The sequence below is a fragment of the Physeter macrocephalus genome, chromosome 16, assembly GCF_002837175.3.
Source record: "Physeter macrocephalus isolate SW-GA chromosome 16, ASM283717v5, whole genome shotgun sequence".
NCBI lineage: Eukaryota > Metazoa > Chordata > Mammalia > Artiodactyla > Physeteridae > Physeter > Physeter macrocephalus.
Window position 1 is genome coordinate 79,339,844 of NC_041229.1, and position 23,818 is coordinate 79,363,661.

General features: G+C 35.9%; 1 protein-coding gene across 1 annotated transcript in view; it reads left to right on the top strand.

The window, feature by feature from the left end:
• Positions 1 to 22,784, top strand: part of ANO3 (anoctamin 3) — a 439,317-nt gene extending 416,533 nt beyond the window's left edge. Inside the window, 8 exon segments of the mRNA XM_024119081.1 lie at positions 727 to 784; positions 6,793 to 6,890; positions 11,222 to 11,355; positions 12,226 to 12,378; positions 13,261 to 13,408; positions 17,238 to 17,318; positions 17,499 to 17,604; positions 22,602 to 22,784. Coding sequence (XP_023974849.1) covers positions 727 to 784; positions 6,793 to 6,890; positions 11,222 to 11,355; positions 12,226 to 12,378; positions 13,261 to 13,408; positions 17,238 to 17,318; positions 17,499 to 17,604; positions 22,602 to 22,784 — 961 coding nt within the window.
• Positions 22,785 to 23,818: the final 1,034 nt, after the last annotated feature.

Sequence of the window (23,818 nt, forward strand, 5' to 3'; positions counted from 1 at the left end):
CTCAGTACAGTGCTTCTAGCTGCCACTCCCAGTTAAAGTTGGCATAAAAAAATAAAATCATATAACCGTATCACTTTTCTGTATACCTGAAACTAACACAACATTGTAAATCAACTATACTTCCATTTTTAAAAAATAAATAAAACATATATGCCATCCTCAGGTTGAATTATGACTCTCCAATCATAAGTAATGGTTTTGTTAAATCAGAAAATAATGTTTATGTAACCCCAGCTTACAGTTCCTTAGTGGGGAAACGTACCTATCATGGTAATGTTTTTCTTTTCCCTAAATTTGCTGCAAAATATGAAAAAGAAGCATACTAAGCTACTGGTTCTGGTTGGCCATATGATTAACACTGACAAGTGCCATGCATGGAAACATACGGAAGCTAGAAACATTTTAAACTAAACCATTCAGCACATTGTATTAATATTCGTTAACTAGGTCAAGAATACATTAAAACTCCACAGGTAAAAGTGGAAAATTTCATTTGGTTGGTTTGTCTGTACTTTCTCAACTCATTGATATTGGCTTCACACATCATTTTTCCTTTTTAAGTTGGGTCCTTTGATGTGTAAGCATGGCCTAAGTCAACTGTTTCGGTACAAGTTGCTCCAGAGAACACTTATGTCTCTACCCACACATGCACTTGCTGTAATTCATTAGTAAATGTTCTTCAGTCAACCCACATAAATGCTAATGAATTAAAATGGCTTTTTACAGATTTGTAGGCCATCCAGGAAAGTACAATAAACTTTTCAACCGGTGGAGACTGGAGGAAGTAAGTAATCTTGTAAGGGTGGGTGTGGGAATAGGCATGGGTATGGACCAATGACTATGGGAGGAAGGGAGGGTGGGAAGGGAGAGAAAGGGGAGGTGGAACAGGGAATTTCAGGCATGCTGAAAGATGCGTTTTCGATAAAGGAGACTTCCTATGGTTTCAGAAATGAAGGAACTAAGTCTTTCCAAAAAAGAGGGTGAACTTGAAGGTTAAACCCCAAGATCCTGACCTCAGCTCTTTTTTTTTTTTTTGTAAAACAGGAATTTGCTCATTTATTTATTTATTTATTTATTTATTTTTATTTGATTGTGCTGGGTCTTAGTTGTGGCTCGTGGCTTCTTAGTTGCAGCACGTAAGCTCCTTAGTTGTGGCATGTGAACTCTTAGTTGCAGCATGCATGTGGGATCTAGTTCCCTGAGCAGGGATCAAACCCAGGTCCCCTGCATTGGGAGCCCAAACTCTTGTGCCACCAGGGAAGTCCCTCAGCTCTTTTTAATATTCCATCAAAACTATTTTTTCCATTTACAAAGCCCAGAAATTTAGCTCCAGAACTGTTTTTCTTTGGGGGAATTATTATTGTCTATTGTACTGGTTTCCAAACTTTTAAACATGCTGGGTTTCCTTTTAAGCAGGGAAAATTTAGTCCAAAAGAAATCTTACTTCAAATACTAATTTATAAATATATAGGTATATCTTCAAAGTCTCATATTTCTTTATTGATTTATTATATATATGTCATGGAAACAAAATGTCTAGGAATAATATCTCTCTATCACAGTGTAAGAATATTTTATATTTTCACTGAGACTGACAGATTGTCCTCCCAAACGCCATGCTCTACCTATAGAGTATGAATCTACTTTTCAGACTTTTGCCAAGAAAAACATTTTAATTTTTACCAATAATCCAAAGGATATCTTCTTTTGATTTCAGTTCCTTTAATTACAAGTGAGATGGAGAATATTTTTCATGTTTGTTGACATTTTATACTTCTGTGTGTGTATTATTCCTGTTTATTTTCATTAAACTGTTTTTCTCTTTTAATAATTTATAAACAAATAAAATTAGACTCTAATCTTTCCTATTTGCTGCAGATATGTTTCCCATGTTCTTGTATACAGTTTAGTTTTGTTTTGATATATTTTTTACAAAACTATATAGCATTTTCTAATCAAAATATTACTGTTGTTAATGGTTTGGGGAATTTGTATCATGACAAAAAAATGTATTCTCCATTCAGGAAATTTTTAAAATTCACATTTTTTTTAAAAAATATATTTATTTATTTATTTTTGGCTGTGTTGGGTCTTCATTGCTGCGTGTGGGCTTTTTCTAGTTGCAGCGAGCGGTGACTACTCTTCGTTGCAGTACGCAGGCTTCTCATTATGGTGGCTTCTCTTGCTGTGGAGCCTGGGCTCTAGGCGCACGGGCTTCAGTAGTTGTGGCACTTGGGCTCAGTAGTTGTGACTCACAGGCTCTAGAGCGCGGGGTCAGTAGTTGTGGCACATGGGCTTAGTTGCTCCACGCATGTGGGATCGTCCTGGCCCAGGGCTCAAACCCATGTCCCCTGCATTGGCAGGTGGATTCTTAACCACTGTACCACCAGGGAAGCCCAAAATTAACATGTATTTTTAGCTAATGTTATTTTTTTAAAATACTGATATCTTTGGCCCATTGGAAGTTTATTTTGGTGTAAAGAGTAATCAGGATCCCCCCATGACTAATTGGCAGCCACACATTTAATAAATAAATGTAATAAATACATGTTTTCATTCGGCAAAATGAGACTGTAAGATTTTTTATATTCTACATCTTGAAATTTCTGGACTCTGTTCAGTCTCATTGTCAGACTGTTTATTCCTTGTCTAGTTCAAAATTGTTTTAATTATTCTAATGTAAAATCCAATTTAATTTGTGGCAGCATTAGTAGGAGGTCATAATTTAGAGAGAGGCTAAGAAAAGATTACCTGAGAAATAGGAGACTTTTCTAGTCTCTATCTAAAAAGTCCCCAAAACTCAGGGCCTCTCTCATTAATGTTGTCTTCCCAGAGTCTTCTAAAAGTTTATTGGACTACATGGAGAAAGCCTAAAAATCCCAAAGAACATATGCTTTATATCACAGAAAACTGGGCTCAAATGTTAATATTGCTGATTATTCATTCTTTGTCCTTAATTTAACCTCTCTGAATATCTGTCTTCTCATCTGTAAACTGGCAATAGTAATACTTAGGTAGCAAAGCTGTTAATAAATAAGAGATAATTTGCATAAAGACAATTAGCACCGTCCCTGGACTGTGGTAGGAACTCTATAAATTGTAAGTGATATTTATCTATGCTCTGTCTCTACAGCCACCTGGGTATTATTCTATTGGGCAGAGATCAACTAAGGCCTTTCGTAGTCCCGGGCCTCCTGAAAGGCCCCAGATCAGACTTGCAGCTTTCTTTCATAGCCCAGAAGTATGACTATATCTGCTAAAAGGTTTTCAGCTACCCAAATGGGGGGAAAAAAGCAAGGCTTACTTTTTCCAGGAGTGTTCAGTGGAGTTAGCAAGGGTAGTGTGGGGAACAGTGTAGTCACGGGCAGGTAGATCTGCATATTGATGCCATTTTAGTGGCTGCTAGCACCAATAATTTTGTTTAATTGGGTACTCTTAATTGTGAAATTATTGGAATTCATGATTCTTCTTTGCAAGTACCAGGGGAGTAATTATAATACTAATGTCAGGAAAAATATTTCATAACCATCCTAGATATTTTCCACAATACATATGACATAGATAGTAGTCATATTTTCCAACAAAGGATTATTTATTTTGAAAAAAACTCAGTGAAACAAAAATATGGGTTTGTGATAGACTCTAGAAATCCTGGAAGTGTAGATAGAAAAAGTATACATGATGGAAGATAAGAATTGACCCTCTGAATTCAATCATACAGCAAGCATTTATGGACATATATTCTATCCTAGGTCTCTGCTGGGTAACATGTGGTGTACAGATGAAGAAGTCTCTTTCCTTCCTTTGATGATGTTAATAGTCTTGAAGAAAAGAACATAACCATGATCTGTAACAAATATTTCGTCTTTGGAATCTGACAGTCTACATTCTAATTTTGCCGCACCTGAATGCATGATCTTAATATCTCTACATCTCGATATTTTTTATGTGCAAATTGTGATAAGAATAGCCATCTCAGTAATATTGGCCATAGGTGGAATAAATTGGATCATGCATGTAAAATCCCTGGCATAAATAATGGTAGCCATTATAAAGAAAGGAATAAAGTACTACAATTTTATTTAGAACATTTACAAACTGGCTATACTGGACTTCCCTCATACTATGCCATATAATATCTCATATATGTAAATCTGTGTAAAATGTTAATAATAGCTAATATTTAATGAGTGTTTACTATATGCCAGCACATTCCAGCAATTGGTTCTAAGTGTTCTACATATATTAATGCATTTAATCCTCACAACAATTCTGTTATTACACTCATGTTACTGATGAGAAAACAGAAGCTTAGAGAAGTTATATAATTTGCCTAAAATTATTGAAACATACCTATAAATTGATGAAGTCATCAATTTGATATCAATTTGATTCCGGCAGTCTAGAGTTCATGTTCTGATCACTGTGCTTTCCAGCCACCCTTGGGATAGCATATTGCCACAGTGGAGAATCTAATAAAAATTGGTTTTGGTACAAGATCGCTGAATGATTGCTGGCTCCTACATGTAAATTGGGTTTAGAGTAAACATACTAAAGTGGATCAAGTGAAAGGAATAGGGTATTGGAGTCTGATAGTTCTTTCTGCCACTTAGCTTCATTATCTACAAAACAGAGATATTAACATCCATGTCACCAGACTCTCATGAGGAGCAAATGAGAAAAATATGTGAAGGCACCCAGCTTTGGGTTGTCCATGGTCATATAATTTTGAATGGTGCAATGGGAATGAAAGCCTTGGTCTCCTGCATATTCATCCATGCCCTTTACTCATTCTAAGTATAGACTTTATACCAAATGAGTTTTAGAGTAATGAAGGACTGGATTTAGCTCAAAGGAATCATTCTGTGAAGAGGCAGATCCACTGAAACTGTTAGATCTCTTTCTCTACCCTGTAAATCAAACTACAAAGTCATCAAGGCTCAAATTAAACAAAATTATAAATGGTCTGTCATCCAGCCTCCCCACTTTGGCCTACCTTTGTGGAGAGTGATCCAGTCACATGGTTCTATGATGGTCTTCTTTTTAACTTCCCGCGTAATAACAGGCTTTGCTAAAGCAACCCTTCAAGGCAATCAACACATTTGGTAAATAGAATTCATCCTTAGCATTATGTAAAAGAGCAGTGGATGAGGGTACAGGAGACCTAAGCTTTCATTCCCACATTACCAGTTAGCATTGCATGGTCTTGGACAAGTTAATTTGCCTCTGTGAGTCTCTCTACAAAAATGAAGAGTTTCAGCTTGCAACTGTGATCTGTGATCTGACTCTGTAGCTTAGTAATTATTCTGCCTCAGACATTCTACCAAACCCACTTATAGTATATATGTAGCCGAGTTCAGGGGGTACTAAATTCAGAAGGAGCATGCTTGGATAGGAGACTTGAAACTTCTCCACACAATAAAAATTATCACTGGCAAACCCTCTCTCTGGCTCAGATTAGGGAGTTTTAAGTTACTGGGCTGGAAACAGAAAAGCAGGCTCTTTGTGTCCTAAGTATTTGTTCCCTTTGAAGTCCCACTGGTACTGATTTGACAGAAATAGAAACTGTAGATCAAAGCTATAGAGACCATCATCCTTACAAGCAGGACATGAACCCATTTACAAAGAAAAAGACCCACGCTTTCCTACCCAAATATCTTCTATAGTGCAAAGTTTTCAAGCAAAACACATTTATTGCAATTTTCATTGGAATCACACTTTTGTTTGTGTGGGTTTCTAATGCTGTTACTGAGCACCTGAAAAAGCAGAGGAGCACAGAGAAGGCAACATTGGGATCATAGTGACAAATGATTTTGTGGCATATTTTTATCACTTAAAATACATTATAATATATGTGGATACTCCCTCTCCAGGAGATATGGGAAAAATGAGTAACTTTGCAGTAGAAACACTTGGCAAATACTATATTAACCAAGTGATGAAAGTTAATGTCACTGGTGATGTCATGTGGATACCATGTGGCCCTGATGGGGTGTGATGGAAATGGCACTTTACCTCTGTGCCATGCCTCCATTCTTAAAGCACATAACCCCAGTCTAAATATGTGAAAACATCAGACAAACCCAGATTGGGGGATTTTCCACAGGGTGCTTGTCCAGCAGTACTCAGAATGGTTAAGGATATGAAAATCTGAGAAACTGTCTAGACCAGAGGTGACTGGGGGGAACATGACAAATAAATGCTATGGGGTATCCCATGCTGCATCCTGGAGCTGGTAAAATCTAAGTAAAGTCTGGAATTTGGTTAATAGCAATGTACTAATATTGACTTCTTAACTTTGACAATATACCTTGGTAATGTAAGGGGCAATGGAGGGAATTGGGGGAGGGGTGCATGGGCACTCTCTGTACTATCTTTGTAAATTTTCTGAAAATTTAAAATCAGTCTGAGACAAAAAGCTCATTTTTTAAAATATAAACATTTTGTCATAGAATTAAATATTTTGCTATCACCTGATTGTTAATAGATATGTAGTATTCCAGAGCATTCATAAAATGTGATCATGCCTAGCACAGAGCTTGGCAGTACTAAGTGCTCATTAATAGTTAGATTTTTTGGTTATTGCTGTTACAATTTTGATCAATATTCCAATGTATATTACTGAAAACTTCCCTATCAGGTATCCTCATATGCACTATTTCTTCCCTGTTTTTTTTCTCTACACATTGATATAAGGTGCCCTGGCTTTAGAATTTGCTGTACAATTTGAATGTGGGGGTGTTTAAGGCAACTTAGAAGAGCAAGATCATTAATGCTTTTGTTCTGTTTCAGTGTCATCCTAGTGGCTGTTTGATAGACCTTTGCCTCCAGATGGGAGTTATCATGTTTTTGAAGCAAATATGGAACAATTTCATGGAACTAGGATACCCGTGAGTACTTATTTTTTTTAACATCTTTATTGGAGTATAATTGCTTTACAATGGTGTGTTAGTTTCTGCTTTATAACGAAGTGTATCAGCTATACATATACATATGTTCCCATATCTCTTCCCTCTTGCATCTCCCTCCCTCCCATCCTCCCTACCCCACCCCTCTAGGTGGTCACAAAGCATCGAGCTGATCTCCCTGTGCTATACGGCTGCTTCCCACTAGCTATCTATTTTACGTTTGGTAGTGTATATATGTCCATGCCACTCTCTCACTTCGTCCCAGCTTACCCTTCCCCCTCCCCGTGTCCTCAAGTCCATTCTCTAGTAGATCTATGTCTTTATTCTCATCTTGTCCCTAGGTTCTTCATGACCATTTTGTTTTTTGTTTTTTAGATTCCATATATATGTGTTACCATACAGTATTTGTTTTCTCTTTCTGACTTGCTTCACTCTGTATGACTGACTCTAGGTCCATCCACCTCACTACAAATAACTCAATTTGGTTTCTTTTTATTCCTGAGTAATATTCCATTGTATATATGTGCCACATCTTCTTTATCCATTCATCTGTCAGTGGACACTTAGGTTGCTCTCCATACTGTTCTCCATAGTGGCTGTATCAATTTACATTATTCCCACCAGCAGTGCAAGAGGGTTCCCTTTTCTCCACACCCTCTCCAGCATTTATTGTTTCTAGAGTTTTTGATGATGGCCAATCTGACCGGTGTGAGATGATATCTCATTGTCGTTTTGATTTGCATTTCTCTAATGATTAATGATGTTGAGCATTCTTTCATGTGTTTGTTGGCGATCTGTATATCTTCTTTGGAGAAATGTCTATTTAGTTCTTCTGCCCATTTTTGGATTGGGTTGTTTGTTTTTTTGTTATTGAGCTGCAAGAGTTGCTTATAAATTTTGGATATTAGTCCTTTGTCAGTTGCTTCGTTTGCAAATATTTTCTCCCATTCTGAGGGTTGTCTTTTGGTCTTGTTTATGGTATCCTTTGCTGTGCAAAAGCTTTTAAGTTTCATTAGGTCCCATTTGTTTTTTTTTGTTTTTATTTGCATTTCTCTAGGAGATGGGTCCAACAGGATCCTGCTGTGATTTATGCCATAGAGTGTTCTGCCTATGTTTTCCTCTAAGAGTTTGATAGTGTCTGGCCTTACATTTAGGTCTTTAACCCATTTTGAGTTTATTCTTGTGTGTGGTGTTAGGGATTGTTCTAATTTCATACTTTTACATGTAGCTGTCCAGTTTTCCCAGCACCACTTATTGAAGAGGCTGTCTTTTCTCCACTGTATATCCTTCCCTCCTTTATCAAAGATAAGGTGACCATATGTGTGTGGGTTTATCTCTGGGCTTTCTATCCTGTTCCATTGATCTATATTTCTGTTTTTGTGCCAGTACCATACTGTCTTGATTACTGTAGCTTTTTAGTATAGTCTGAAGTCAGGGAGCCTGGTTCCTCCAGCTCTGTTTTTCTTTCTCAAGATTGCCTTGGCTATTCGGGGTCTTTCATGTTTCCATACAAATTGTGAAATTTTTTGTTCTAAGAGTACTTAATATTTAAACTAGCCTTCTATAGAGTAACAAAGAAGACTAGTTCTTTTTTTTTTTTTGAATTTTTAAATTTTATTTTATTTATTTTTTTATACAGCAGGTTCTTATTAGTTATCCATTTTATACATATTAGTGTATATGTGTCAATCCCAATCTCCCAATCCATCACACTACCACCCCCTTCCTGCCACTTTCCCCCCTTGGTGTCCATACATTTAAGAAGAACTAGTTCTTAAGAATTGAGACTTGGTAATCAGAGAGATGACAGTTCAGTTCCTACTCCGGTCCTTACTAAATGTGTGACCATTTGTAAGCCAATCTACCGTTCTGTGCCTCAGTTTTCACATCTCTAAGAGAGGCTCAACAGCTATATCTACCTCAAGAACCGTTATAAGAATTAGAGGAAATGATGGATATAGAGTAACTTGTACTCTGTTCAACATCTTAAGACACTTGTTGGTATTCTTAAAATATTATTGGCAGTGCAGGTTCTTGAGGACAAAGATAAATTTCTGGTTTCTTTTGGCTACCAAAAGACCAAGGTTGTTGTTGTTTTTGTTTAATGCAGAGAACCTCCATTTCTATCTCCCCCCTTTAAGAATGAAATAAAATTAAAATCCTGTGTGGGGAGGTTTGGGGCTCTTTGTTACAACAACAATAGCAATAAATATTTAGAACAGGATTGATTGTGATAATATCAAAACAACAGCATTCTGGTTTTTCCCCATAGATAAATTCTAACTGTGAAATACTGACATAGAAGGACCCTGAATGCCCACTTTTACAACTGTTAAAATATATTATCCTTTAGAATACAGTGAAATAGAGTGTATTTAAAACATTGTGGTATGGAAGTATTGAGGCCTAATTAATTAAAAACATTATAATTTTTAGGAATTTCCATACTATGGGGAAAGAACTGGTTACTTGATTAATGATATAAATAACTTAGGCTCAGTCATAAAATTATACCATGTTTCTTTCTCCTCCTTGGCCCTTAAGTAGCATCAGGATATTCCTGAGCAGAGACCTGGGAGTTGGAGAGGTGATATTAACCCAGTGCATCGGACTGGGAAATTGTGGAGACCTGGTACAAATTCCTTTTCTGCCTCTTGCTAAAGTTGCTTATAATTTACTTAACCTCTCTGAGACATTTTTTTTAATTTGTAAAATAAGGGATTTATAAAGATTAAATGAGATGACCCAATGGTATTTAAACCTTCATCAATAAATGACAGAAGCTTTTTGTGAAGAGATGTTTACACAAATCCTCAATAGTCAAAACAGATTAAAATGAATCTCTTCTAAGTGAAGGGAGAATAGGCATGGAGGTTTGGGAAGCCCAGTCCATTTTTCGTATTCCTTTCTATCTTTGGCTTACCTCTTTGAAACATAAAGTTTGAGGAACATAATTTGAAAATATTTGAGTAAATTAGGTATCAGGTGCCTAGCACAGGATCTGACATGGTGTGGGTACTTCATAAGCACAGTCAAGATGGTGTAGTAGTCATTGTAATATTAAGAATGATTCTTGTTGTTATTATTATCTATGTATTTCTGTACATACCATGCACTTTGGACATCACATTTTCACCATGGCCTTGCCTAAGAGGTAAGCCTGGATTTTGTATATCAAATCCCAAGGGTACCATGACAAATGAGATCCTGGTGGGGTTTTCCCAACAGCTGGAAAAACTGCTGAAGAAACTCTAGCAGGAGTGAACCAGTCCCTAAAGCAATGATTTTTAAACTTTTAAAGCACAATTCTCTTTCCTCAAGTAAAATCTTAAGCAGACTGAAATAACTAGAATATAAGCAAGCAGGCCTTCCATTCCTAACCCCCTTTTTCATCTTCACGAGGCTCCAGAGGCAACCTCCATGGAGCACACATTGAAGCGCTACCTGACGTTTTGATCTAACTATGGTGGTTCTTCCAACCCCCGCTGAAGCTCTTGGTCCATGATTAATTAAAATTGAGAGTTGGGTACTGTTCATTGAGTCCTGTGAGATTCACCTTATCCTAGAGATAATTTTTGTCTAACTCTTAAGATAATTCATTACCCAGAAGTCTACAATGTTTGCATACCAGGATATTTCTGAGTCGTATAATTTCAAGACTGCCCCTGGGTTAGGGAAAGAGTGTTGCTACTTCCTTTCCAAGTCTGATAAATGGACTGAGACACAGATTCCTTACCTGTAAATTATTGTTCACTATAGGAGCAGAGTGTAATCGCTTGAACCCTTCATATTTATAAACTCAGAGAAGTGTAGTGACTTGCTAAAAGACACACAGCTAATGCATTGTAGGGTGAGGACTAGAAACTACATCTCTTGAAACTCTAGGTAGGGCTCAGTTATCTAATGTGAAACATGATTTTACTCATGTTCAGAGAGCATAGCCCAGAAGATTTGGAAGGAAGGGCTCAGATCCAATCACAACAGGCAGCATAAGAGTTTAGGTATTTATATAGGTGGGGTAGGGGAAGGAATCACAGAAATGAGTATTTGTCTAATCAATATCAGGAAGCACCTAGTATGTGGGAGGATCAACTCTTTGATAACTATGTAGATGTTTATAGGGTCTAGGAAGTCTGAGGCCTCTTCTTCCTTGCTAAATTTAAAGTTCAGACCCTGCAAAGACCGCCCCCCACCCAATTCCCAGGCATGCTTAGTGTAGTCCCAGGTAGTTGGAGTTTCTCTTTTCTTAATACACTATAAATTGTTTACCAGGTGCTTAAATATGAGCTTAAAAGGCCTTTGTCTTTATGCAGGTTGATCCAGAACTGGTGGTCACGACATAAAATCAAGCGGGGAATACAAGATGCTTCCATACCTCAGTGGGAAAATGATTGGAATCTACAGCCCATGAATATTCACGGACTGATGGATGAGTACTTAGAGATGGGTATGGAAAGAACCTTCTGCAAAGCTATTTGACCTTCTTGATACTTTTTTTCTACTTCACTCAGGCTCTGATTCAAGAGAGAAAACCGTCTCTCTCCTTTCCAATCCCAAGCATTCTAAAACACATTTGTACCTTTATCTCAGCAGAGCTAGAGAAGATATTAAAGCAGTCCCCTTGGAAGGCTTATGCATTTTGTCCTGTCAACCATAACATTTGACCAAAATGAAAGAAAGCACATACCTTTTGAGCAAATATTTTAAAGGAACAAAATAAAGCAAAACCCATTCCTATGTTAAGAAATGTATCAGCCCACCCAAATAAAGCAATAATTCTTTCTCACAATAAACATTTGCACAGACCCAGTCTGAGTCTTGAGTCTTCAAGAAGCTTACTTATTTATATTACAAAAATAAGGATTCCCATTCCAACTGTTAAGGTCACTGCATGTTGTTTTGACATTTGCTTTTGTTCTCTGGCCCTCAGTTTTATCATCTATAAAAAGAGAGGACAAGATTAGGTCTCTTGCTTCCTTTCTAGGACTAAGCATTTTTCTTCAAGTCCTTCTGTGACGTTTTTCTTCCTTCATGCTGCATGGCATAGAGGTGAAAGGCTCATAGACTTTCAATCTATTGAGATCTGAGTTTGAATGCAGGTTTTAACATTTTTTATCTATCTACCCTTTAGCCAGTTTACTTAACATGTATGAGCTACAGTTTTCTCAACTGTAAAGTGGGATAAGCGTGCTTACTTTGTAGGGATGTTGGAAGGATTAAAGGCAATCTATGTAAAGATGCCTAATATGGCACAAAGAAAGCACTCAATAAATGATACTGTTTATATTACCGATTTTCTAACCCTCTCCCTTTACAGTTTTGCAGTTTGGTTTTACCACCATTTTTGTTGCGGCTTTTCCTCTGGCCCCTCTTTTGGCTTTGTTAAACAATATCATTGAAATCAGGCTGGATGCGTACAAATTTGTCACCCAGTGGCGGAGGCCTTTGCCAGCCAGAGCAACCGACATAGGTAAGATTCAGCAACTACATGATTTTTGCATTGCTAAGGCCAAGTGGTGGCTTGATCTTACTTAGCACAATGTGGGTTTCTATTGCTGGAGCTCCCTTCCAGCCATAACAAAACTGTTTTCGTTAACCAAAGAATGAAATGAGAGTAAGTTTAGTTATAACTCGTAGTTGAGAGTAAGTTCATACTGAACATGCTATTTCATAAACTTATTTGTAACTGAAAAGGATCTCATATATCCCTTTCCAGAGCTTATTTTTTCATTCCATTATTTTTTAAAGTTAACTTTAATCCTATTTGAAACATCAGTTTTGACCATAATCAATAGTCTATTGATAACTATATACAATTTCAAAAGCTTTTTTGTGTATCTATATGATGCCAGATTGGCCTCTTAAGAAGCAGAAAATGTCAACTAGTGATTTCCAGGTCTTGACACTAAACTAGTTTTACTTTTTCATATTTTTACATTAAAAAGGTAGCTGACAAAGATAAAGGCAAAACCCATAGTGAATACAGATATTTCAGAGTTCACACAATGATGTAGAATTTTATTTTTATAGGTTTGAGTACCTCATCAAGTTCTGTACATAGGCTTTGAAGAATCTTAAGCAGCTGTGTCTATATCTCATTGGTACAGACATGAACCAGTTCCTAACGATATTTTAATTTTCAAATCTCTCTACATGGTGTCTACCTCCCCTCTATGGAAAAGTATTCAATAGCTGTAATATCTGTAGTGAGATACATACCATCCTAAGAAAGTAAATAATGGACAGAGCCGTGGTTCCAACATAACTAAAACATTTTTTCCAAATTAAGGTTGATTAAAGGGTTTTAACTTTTTTTCTTTTTACTCACTATCTTTAATCTTTCTTCTACTAGGTATCTGGTATGGAATTCTTGAAGGAATTGGTATATTGGCTGTGATTACCAATGCGTTTGTAATTGCTATTACATCTGATTACATCCCACGTTTTGTCTACGAATACAAATATGGGCCCTGTGCAAGTCATTTTGAATATAGTGAAAGGTAGGGTTGAAATGTACACATTTTTTATTTGTAATTAAAATGGGAACTTATTGGCAAGCTTTGTTCTGTGACCATTAAGGGTAATGTTTCTGATCATTGCGTTTATGTGTTTATTAGATGGAATCAAGTGGGATAAAAAGGGCAACAGTGTTTTTTACAGCAAATAATTTTAGAGTCTATGATTTTCTGTGTAAATGCATCACCGGTATTAAAATGTTAAAAACATTTTAATGTATTTAGAAGTTAAATTTAGAACTAGAAGAGAACTTTGAAAGAATCCAATGCAATATTTTGTCTATATAGATGGGAAATTGAGGCCTATACTAGTTGAATTACTGAAGGGAATTAAGCTAGTTTGTGGGGATATACAGAATATGAAGAAACTGTCAGCTATGTGACTAGAGATTTTTCTAAAGGAATTTACTGCTAGAGATTTTAAGCATGCAGAAAATGATACCCTAGACCTGTCTCCTTTTTCTTTTGTGTTAAAATTTAAATCAACACTTGAGAACAGGGTTTCTCAACCTCTGCACTATTGACATTATAGACCAGATAATCCCATTTTTGAGGAGGAGGGGTGTCCTGTGCCAAAGGATGTTTAGCAGCACCCTTGGCCTCTACCCAGTGGATACCAAGAGCAACCTCCCTGCTCCCCGACTTGTGACAACCAGAAATGTCTCCAGACATTGCCAAATGGTCCCTGGGGGACAAAAATCACCTGCCTTAGGGGATATGAGTTTTTCAGATCTTTCCTTCTTGAAAGCTTGAAGAATGCAAGGGAGCACAGGACTTGGAGACAGAGAGAAACTGGAGTTTTAGCTGGAGGTTAGCCTTAGGTGTGGAAGTAGTGATAGGAAATAAAGCAGTGATAGGAGAAGCTGTGTCTCCTCCTTCCTTCAGGAGCAGCTCTGGACATGCATCTTATCTAGATGCGGGACGTGTGCCCGAGCAAGCAGAGCCCCGGTTTAGGATGAAGTCAGCCCTTAGTCCTGCAGATGAACTCATTTGTCTCAGAACACTGCAGTGCCTTTCTGAACACAAATGTACGTCTCAATTTTTCAAAGAGCGGTAATAAAGGCAGGAGGTTTTCTTTTATATATTGGAGTCTTGTCAAGAGATTTTAACTTGAAGTCAAACTCCCAAGATTTAAGTGCTAACTTTGCCTTTTACTGAAAGGCACATCATCAATCTGGACCTATGTTTAAGAAATGGTGCCTGAGGTAACATTTTATGAACTGTAAAACACTAAACAGATATAAATTGGTTTTTAGTATTAATAGTGAAAAACCCAAAAGTCTCTTTTTTCTTTATTCAAAATGGTCTAGAAGCAGATTTTAATGGTTTAAAATATGTAGGCTCGCTTGGCAGCCCTCTTCCTTACAGGCATTATTTGTTAGTGTCTTTACTGCCACCTAGTGGCAGGTGAAAATGAGATTGGATGGGTATAAGCTCTGTTCACATTCCAGGTACTGACTTTTCATGTAGATAGCACCTGACCCCTTCTCCATTAGCAGTGACAAGGGATGTAGAATCATTTCAAGAAGAGATGTGGAGGACTTATGTGAGTCTGAAACCACACATTCATAGGGGCTTCCTGGTATTTAATTTTCTCCAGGTACGTTTAGCAGCTAAACTGGAGTAAATTCATTCAGATTGGAAATTTTCAGAGCAAGGGGGCAAAAAAACAAGGTGGCAATGGAGAGGATGATACTGGCAAGCTGAAATGATAAGTTATGAGGTCTAGAATGGCCAGGGAGGGGAGTGAAGTTGAAGTCAGTGTTGCCCTGTAATTAAAATTTGGGGTTTAGAATAAGATAAATGGGCACTTGATTCCAGTCTCTAACAACTCTATGTTCTGGGCAGTGGTTCTCAACCTATGGCCTGCATATCTCCTTCAGGGTCCATGAGGTCAATACTATTTTCATAATAATACTAAGATACTATTTGCTTTTTTCACCACATTGACATATGCACAGATGGTACAAAAGCAGTGGGATAAAATATTCTGGTGGCTTTGCATCACTCAAGGCAGTGGCACCAAAAAATACTGGTAATGATTCTATTTCTCACCACTCTACATTCACCATTTTTAAAATGCCAGTAAGAAATTTCAGAATGTCTTTGATGAAGCAGTAATAATTATTCATTTTACCAAATCTCCACCCTTGAATAAATGTCTTCTCAATATTCTATTCAACAAAAGGCAGAGTGCGCATAAAGTGCTTCTGCTACATCCTAAAGTGTGATGAGCGTGTCAAAGAAAAGTGAAACTTTTGGAGTTGCAAACTAAAGAAACTTTTTTTTTTAACCTGAAATAAAATTGTCAGACAAGCTATGAGTATTCAGACTTGGGTATTTAGCAAACACTCTTTTACAGAATGCACAAAATTAGCTTGTCATTTTAAGGAAAATAATTGACAATATTTGTTGAGATTTAAAGTTTCCCCATACTTATAGGTTTTTTTTTTCTGTTAAAAGTCAGTGATGATATTAACAATTGTGCTTTTTCATGGTCTATAGTAAAAATATATCAACATTTGGAAGATCTGCATAATTCAGGGAACACACGTTCTCCAAATGGCCCCAATTTGGTGTTACAAAATCATGCATGGATAAATGACGAATTCAAAGTACAAGACAGACTTATGGATTTTAATAAAAAATCCATATGGAACAATGCATATGAAAGTTCAGTTACACGAAGATTCCACCCTACAACTAAACTTTAAGAAATGACCACAGGTAGAGCTTTGGTGTAATAGCAAAGAAAAATATTGACATTTATCTGAAATGATATTAAAATAGTCTTCCTTATTCCAACTACTTGTCTGCATGAGGCCAGGTTTTCTACTTACCCTTCAACCAAAACAACATATTGCAATAGATTTAATGCGGGTATGAGTATCCAGCTGTCTTCTATTAAGGCAGGCATTAAGGTGTTTGCAAACATGTAAATCAGTGTCATTCTTCTCACTACCGTTTTTTTCTTTTGGAGTATATAACTATTTTTCAAATGTGTTATTTATATTATTTGAATGGATGTGATAGTTATTGTAAATGAATGAACATAAATTTCTATTTCAATTTCTAATGTGGTAAATATCAATAGATATACCCCTATGCAAAAAGCTCCTTGAGATCCTCAATAGCTTTTTGAAATGTAAACGGCATCTGAGACCAGAAATTTTGACAGTTATAGGCCTAGAGAAAGTCATTTAGTCTCTGTAAATCTTAGTTCTTTTATCTATGTGGTGAAGATAATAATATACATGTTCTAAGGCTATTGTAAAACTTAACCCTGATCACAGTTTAATACCTAACCACCAGAGTAGGGAATTTTGCCTTTTTTGTTTACTGTTGAATACCGAGCATCCAGAATTGTTCTAACAGATTTTCGGTCCTCCATAAATATGTATTGAATAAGTTAATAAATTACAAATAAACATGTTTATCAGTTGGCTGTTTGATGTTAATTATCCAAATCATGTTACATGTTTATATATATGTATGCAGTTTCAATGCATAAATATAGGAAGTAATTACCACAATGCCTAGTGCATAGTAAACACTTAATAAAACATAAGCCAAATGATAAGGCAAAATAGAAACTATTGGAGGTAAACGGCAGGCAAAAGTCTGTCTCATTAAGTCATAATCACAGATGTAATGGGAGTCAGAGAATAGAATCAGAGAGCTGAGTTGCTAGGAGTTTATAATTATAATGAAAGGCATAATGGCACTTACTAAATCTTGTCATTTGTAATGAAGGAATTGGACTAGAAATTCATGAATCTCTGAACCACGCATGCTTTCTTTTCTTTTCTCCCAGTTGTTTAACAGGATATGTCAACAATAGCCTATCCTTCTTTGACCTGAGTGAGCTTGGCATGGGAAAATCTGGTTATTGCAGGTATTTACTTATAAATTATAGTTATATTTTCTTTTTGCTTTCACCATTCCGTCTCCTCCCTTCAACATGCTAATGGACCCATTTAAACTGTCATTTTGGAGTTTTGACAAATTAAGAACATTTTGGGCCCTCCACATTTTGGTCTCTGTTCTTCAAATTCTTTGTTTTTGTGGATTTTAGGTACCGAGACTACAGAGGTCCTCCTTGGAGTTCCAAACCCTATGAATTTACCCTACAATACTGGCATATCCTCGCTGCTAGATTGGCCTTCATTATTGTGTTTGAGGTTAGTCACAGGCTGATAAAATTACTCTAGGTAAATGCTTTTCTGACTGATATATTAGTTGCCTTTTTTTTTTTTTTAAGATTTATTATTTATTTATTTATTTTTGTCTGTGTCGGGTCTTAGCTGCGGCACGAGGGATCTTCGTTGAGGCATGTGGGCTCTTTGTTGCAGGGCACGGGCTTCTCTCTATTTGTGGTGTGCAGGTTTTCTCTCTCTAGCTGCGACTCACAGGTTCCAGGGCATGTGGGCTCTGTAATTTGTGGCATGCAGGCTCTCTAGTTGAGGCGCGTGAGCTCAGCATTTGCGGCGTACGGCCTTACTTGCCCCGCGGTATGTGGGATCTTAGTTCTCCGACCAGGGATTGAACCAGCGTCACCTGCATTGCAAGGCGGATTCTTTACCACTGGACCACCAGGGAAGTCCCTAGTTGCCTTTCTGAAGTCAGTTTGTCACTGACTTCCAAAACAGGACTTGAGTATGTCCCTGTAAAAGGTTCAGATACAAGGAAACCACTATGACATGCAAAAAAGCAAGAACTGAATAATGTAAGTTAAAGAGTATTTATATCAGAAAACTAGGATAATCTCTAGGTCCACGGGTGGACCTAGAGATTATCATACTAAGTGAAGTAAGCCAGACAGAGAAAGACCAATATCATATGATGTCACTTATTTGTGGAATCTAAAAAGATGACACGAATAAACATTTACAAAACAAAAACAGACTGACTAACATAGAAGACAAACTTAAGGTTACCAAAGGGGAAAGGGGAGGGATAAATTAGGAATTTGGGATTAACATATACACACTACTATATACAAAATAGATAACCAAAAAGACCTACTGTATAGCACAGGGAACTATATTTTGTAATAACCTATAAGGGAAAATAATCTGAAAAAAAATAGATATATATGTATGTATAACTGAATCACTTTGCTTTACACCTGAAACTAATACAACATTGTAAATCAACTCTACTTCAACTTAGTTTTGAGCCTCCTAATAACCAAATTTAAAAAGGAAAGGTTGGTTTTCATCATCTAACAAAAGAACCCATATTTATTCATCGGGGTGGAGAGACTTATTTTCTGAACAATCAACTCTAATTATAGTTGATCATGTGTATTTGTACAGCAACAGTGCATAATTCAATAAATTATGCCTGAGAACACTTTTATAAAACGTGCACAGATTTTGATGATCAGAGTCATGCAATAATTTTAGATTGTAGTCTGTGAAGAAATTTTGGAGAAGCTACAGTATTATTGCCTTGCTTAAAATATAACCAGCTTGATACAGTGAAGAACTTAGCACTGGAATATATTGAGAGAGATATGCAAGGCATAAGGTCTATGGAAAAACTTTAAATGCATCTGTTTCCTATGGCCAAAATTATGGAGAGAAAAAGATAGCCATACATAAGACTTTTTTGCATATGAAATAAGGTTTAATCCAGGACTAAATTCTATTATTTAGTGACTCTTTGGGCCTATAAAAATGTCTCCTGATGAAGTTTGACTTTCTATTTTATTACAGGTAGCAAAAGAGTTTAAAGCATATTTCCAATCCAATGATTCCAAAAAGTCTTTTTTATTCTGTGTGTTAAAATGTACACTTTTTTCTTCTTCATCTTCTTTTGGAGCTCAGGTAGAAAGACTTAATCAAATGCCTCAATTAACAGCAACCTACCATCATGGATCCATAAGCCCAGTGATTCCTTTTTTTTTTTCCTCTTCATTCCCCATAACCCACCCGCTCCAAAAGCACCCACTGTCTTTTCTTCTGTGGAAGATTTTCCACATCTTTATTTGAATATATGTTTGTTTATAAGTATACTGAATATATATGTGTGTGTGTGTGTATATATATATATATATATATATAGTATTATTTTAAGTATTCTTTTTCAAAATTACCTCAATGGTATTATGTAATAATTCATTTTTATCTCTTACCTATTTTACTTTTTCAGATCTAGAGAGACATCTATCCATGAGATTTATAATTTCTTTTGTCTATTTATGATAGTTCATCAAAATTAAATACCATAATCCCCTAAGGATAGGTGCTTAGACCTACAATAATTCTCTCTACCTCAATAAATCTTTTATTAAGAATCTTGGGCATGTTACCTTGTAAACATATTTAAGGGTTTTTAAGGAGTATTTTACTCAGGTGTGGAATTGTTAGTTTATACACGTACTCGGTTTCATGTAATACCAACAGATTGCTCTTCAAAATTCTCTTGGATTTTCACCAGATTTTCATAGTATCTGAATTTCTAACATTTTGCAGTTGTATAAGAGTAAGGTAATATTTTGCTTTAATTTTTTTTGTTTTATTCTGTTTACTAATGACACTGACCATCACTTTTAGTACTAGAAAGCCATTTGGGCTTCATTTTTTTCTAAATTTATAACCTTGATCCATTTTTGGTTGAGTTACTAAATTTTACAATTTCCTTATATATTCTGCATATTAATCTTCACCAGTTATATACACAGCAGATATCTTTTCCTTGTCCATAACTTATTAACTTTATCTGTAAACAGATAATGTTCAATTATGATGTAGTCATGTGCATCATTGTTTTCCTTTTATGGTTTGTGCTTATTTTGTAGAGCTTATTTAGGACATTTTCCTTATCTCCAGTTCAAAAAGATATTCTACTACATTTTTTACTATTAACTTTACAGTCTTACCTATTACATGTCTTTAATACCAGGAGTTTTTATAGAGTCTGAGGGAAAAGGTTATTCTCCATATAATGAAATAATTTTTGTACTGCTTTTTACTAAATCATCTATTATCTATCCACTGATTTGTAAATCCATCTCTGTAATATTCCAAGTTCCTACGTAGTCATGGATGTATCTCTGGCCTCAGTATTCTGACTTATCACTCCATTTGTCTGTTCCTGGATCACTATTGCACTATTTAAATGCAATATTTTAATATGTCATATCTGATAAAGCAAGTGACCGTCCACCCTGCCACACTTGCTCTTATTTTAAAAAATTATCTTAGCTATTTGGAGTTATTAATCATTCATATAAATTTTAGAAGCCATTTTTCAGGTTCCCCTGAATATTGAGCAAGGACCTTGGTTAGAATTACATTTGTAGAAATCAAATTTTGACTTATTTACAAAATCTGTGCTGTTCCATTAATGAATGTAGAATTTATTCAAATCATTATGTCCTTTAATAGATTTTTAAATATTCTCTTACTTATTTGTACCTTTTTATTTCTAGAACCTTTATAGATATTTTTATTGCTGCTATGAGTACTGTCTTAAACTTCATTATAAGATTCGCTTGATTTTTGCCGGAATACAAATAGTCTTTCGAAGATGAGCATACCTCCTTGTTTAAGTATCTTACTGGTTCTAGTAGTCTGTCTGTTAAACTGGTTGGGATTGTCTTTTCAAATGATAATACCAGCTGCAAATAACAACAGTTTTGTATGTTAACTTCCAAGGTTTATGTTTCATTGCTTTTGTTTGCCTTACTGTGTTGCTGGAAACTTCAACATGGTGTTGAATAGCAGAGGTGTGAACAAACATGTCTTTTTTCCAACTTCAATGGAAATATTTCTGATTTTTTTCTTTAAGTATGATATCTGCTGTACGTTTTTTGTTTAAGATGATTGGTTATGATAGTGTCTGATAAATGGGTATCAAACTCTAGCTTAAAAAAAAAGATTTCCTTTTTAATATTAAGCCATCCTTGCATATCAAACTCTCTCTGTGAATCAGTTTATAGGCTTCTCTATTACTATCATATAGGACTTGGAGCATATTCTTTCTTACTAATTTAAATTGTAACAAATGATTTTAATTTTTATATCTATACTCTTGAGTCACATTGCTGGCTATTTCTGTGAATATCAAATATTTGGTCAGGAAAGAAGCTCTTGATCTGCTTCTCTGTGGGAAAATATGACCTGCTTTTCTATGATCTATCAATACTATGCAGTCCTGGGACACATATAGCAAGCCCAGTTAAAAGTGCCTTCTTCCTTTCCACATAGAGACTACTGTCGCAAAGTCTTTAGGTGAATGGGTTCTTTTCTACAGATCATCCTAAGTCTGTCAATCAGATTTTTCTTCTTTTCTGAGAAATTAAAAGACTTATTGTTCATGGGAAAAGAAATAGGATGCATTTATAATAGTTGGAGATAATATTTAAGTAGTGCTTATACTGTGCGAAGCACTCCTTTGAGCCTTTCAAATATATTTACTCATTTAATTTTTATACCAACCTTTAAGAGACACTATTATTAGCATCACTTTAGAGCTGAGACATAGAGAACATAGGTGATTTGCATAAGGTTACACAACTAATGAGTGTCAGAGTAGGGTTCAAACATAGGCAGTCTCAGTCAGCATCTGTACTTTTAACCACTGGCGTATTACCTTTTGATTTTTGTCCCTGCTTTTTTAAAATACAATACTTTTATCAGTTTATTTTTTAAATCTATTTTTATCATAGAATAAATAATTAATAGAGATAAGATATTTTAGAGCAGTTATAATAATATATGCTTTTAATAGAGTAGAAATTCTGAAAAATATATGTGCTGGGGGTTGAGTCCAAATCCAACATCACAGGCAGGACTGTATTCTGTGTGTTTTGTACACGGTGTGTTATAATCTATCCAACAAGGATTGTCCCTGCACGTGATCTCTCTTATCTGTGTATAACAAAGCATATCATAACAGTATTGCATAATATATAAGGTTTTTATAGGTGTGAATTTCAGATTCATTCAATGTTTATAAGGTGACATCAACATGTCTTTGTTGGAATACTTATGTGATGGAAGGCAATAATTGTATTCCCAATATAATTTTGAAAATATTAATATTCTAGATGGCACATACTGGTTCCGATGCTTGATTGTAAGGCAAATGCAACATTGTTCATGACTTCTGTTTTATAATTAGCATTTCAGAATCGTTGAAAATGTACTTTCTTCTCTTAAATTTTCAGCACCTTGTTTTTGGAATCAAGTCATTCATCGCCTACCTGATTCCAGATGTACCAAAGAATCTATATGACCGAATACGAAGGGAGAAGTACTTAGTCCAAGAAATGATGTATGAGGCTGAACTAGAACATTTGCAGCAACAACGGAGAAAAAGTGGTCACCCTGTTCACCATGAATGGCCTTAGTTGATACCTGTTGCCCAGCAGGGGCAATACCATTAGTGGGCATGATGGCAACTTCAAATTCTAGGTGGGATCTAGGAGAAAGGCATACCTGGCAAAACATATGTATAATATGTTACTTGGAAATGCATCACAGCCATCTCTGGGATTTGAAATATCCAGGCTTCTAGGGAAGAAAACAAATGACTCATGACCTTAAAAAAAAATGGTTAAATTGACATTGCAGGAAGCCAGGATCTAATTCTCAGAACCAGCCTCAGGGAGTTGTGTGTTTGGAAACCTCCACCTTCCATCAGCTGCAGTGTAATAGGAAGGGTGATGACGAGGTTTCTAGAGACAGATTTCCATGTAAATGTACACAAGCCAGGCATGACTTAAAGTATCATGTGGTCCTCACCCACATACTAATCTTTTGATGTCTTTGGAACCTTAGGCTGAGTTGAGATACTTACAAGAAATGGCAAATCAATTATTACCTTTGCTGCCTGAATTCCATGTCCCTTCAGCTTACTGTTTCATAGAAATTTCCCTTATTTCTTGCTGAGATTTTGGATCTGTGCCACAGGGAATTTATGCTGCTTTACATTGACTATGCAGTTGAAGAGTTGCACATCTTTAGTAGTCAAACCAAAAATCTAAGACTCCAAAAAGAATACCATTCATTGAAATAATATTCTATTGCATTGGCGACATTCTAACCTGTTTTATCACTGGCAGATTCAGTTTTACTGCATTTTTTTTTTTTTTGCTAAATGCCAATAGAGCCACAGAGTTATAAAGTATGGATGCGTGTTCTCATATCATTTAGAACTTGATGAATCCATATTTTACTGTGGAAAGCTGTTTTATAGTATATTTAATTTCCACCTCCCTGATTTATTACAACACTCACAGAATAACTTGAAATGCTGTAAATATGTTGGTTTTCCTTGTACCTTTGCACCTTAACAATATGGAATGCAAGTTACAATTCATGCAGCTCTGAGACCAGTTACACAGTATGCCATTGTGGCTTATTTATTCAGGAAAACAGAAGC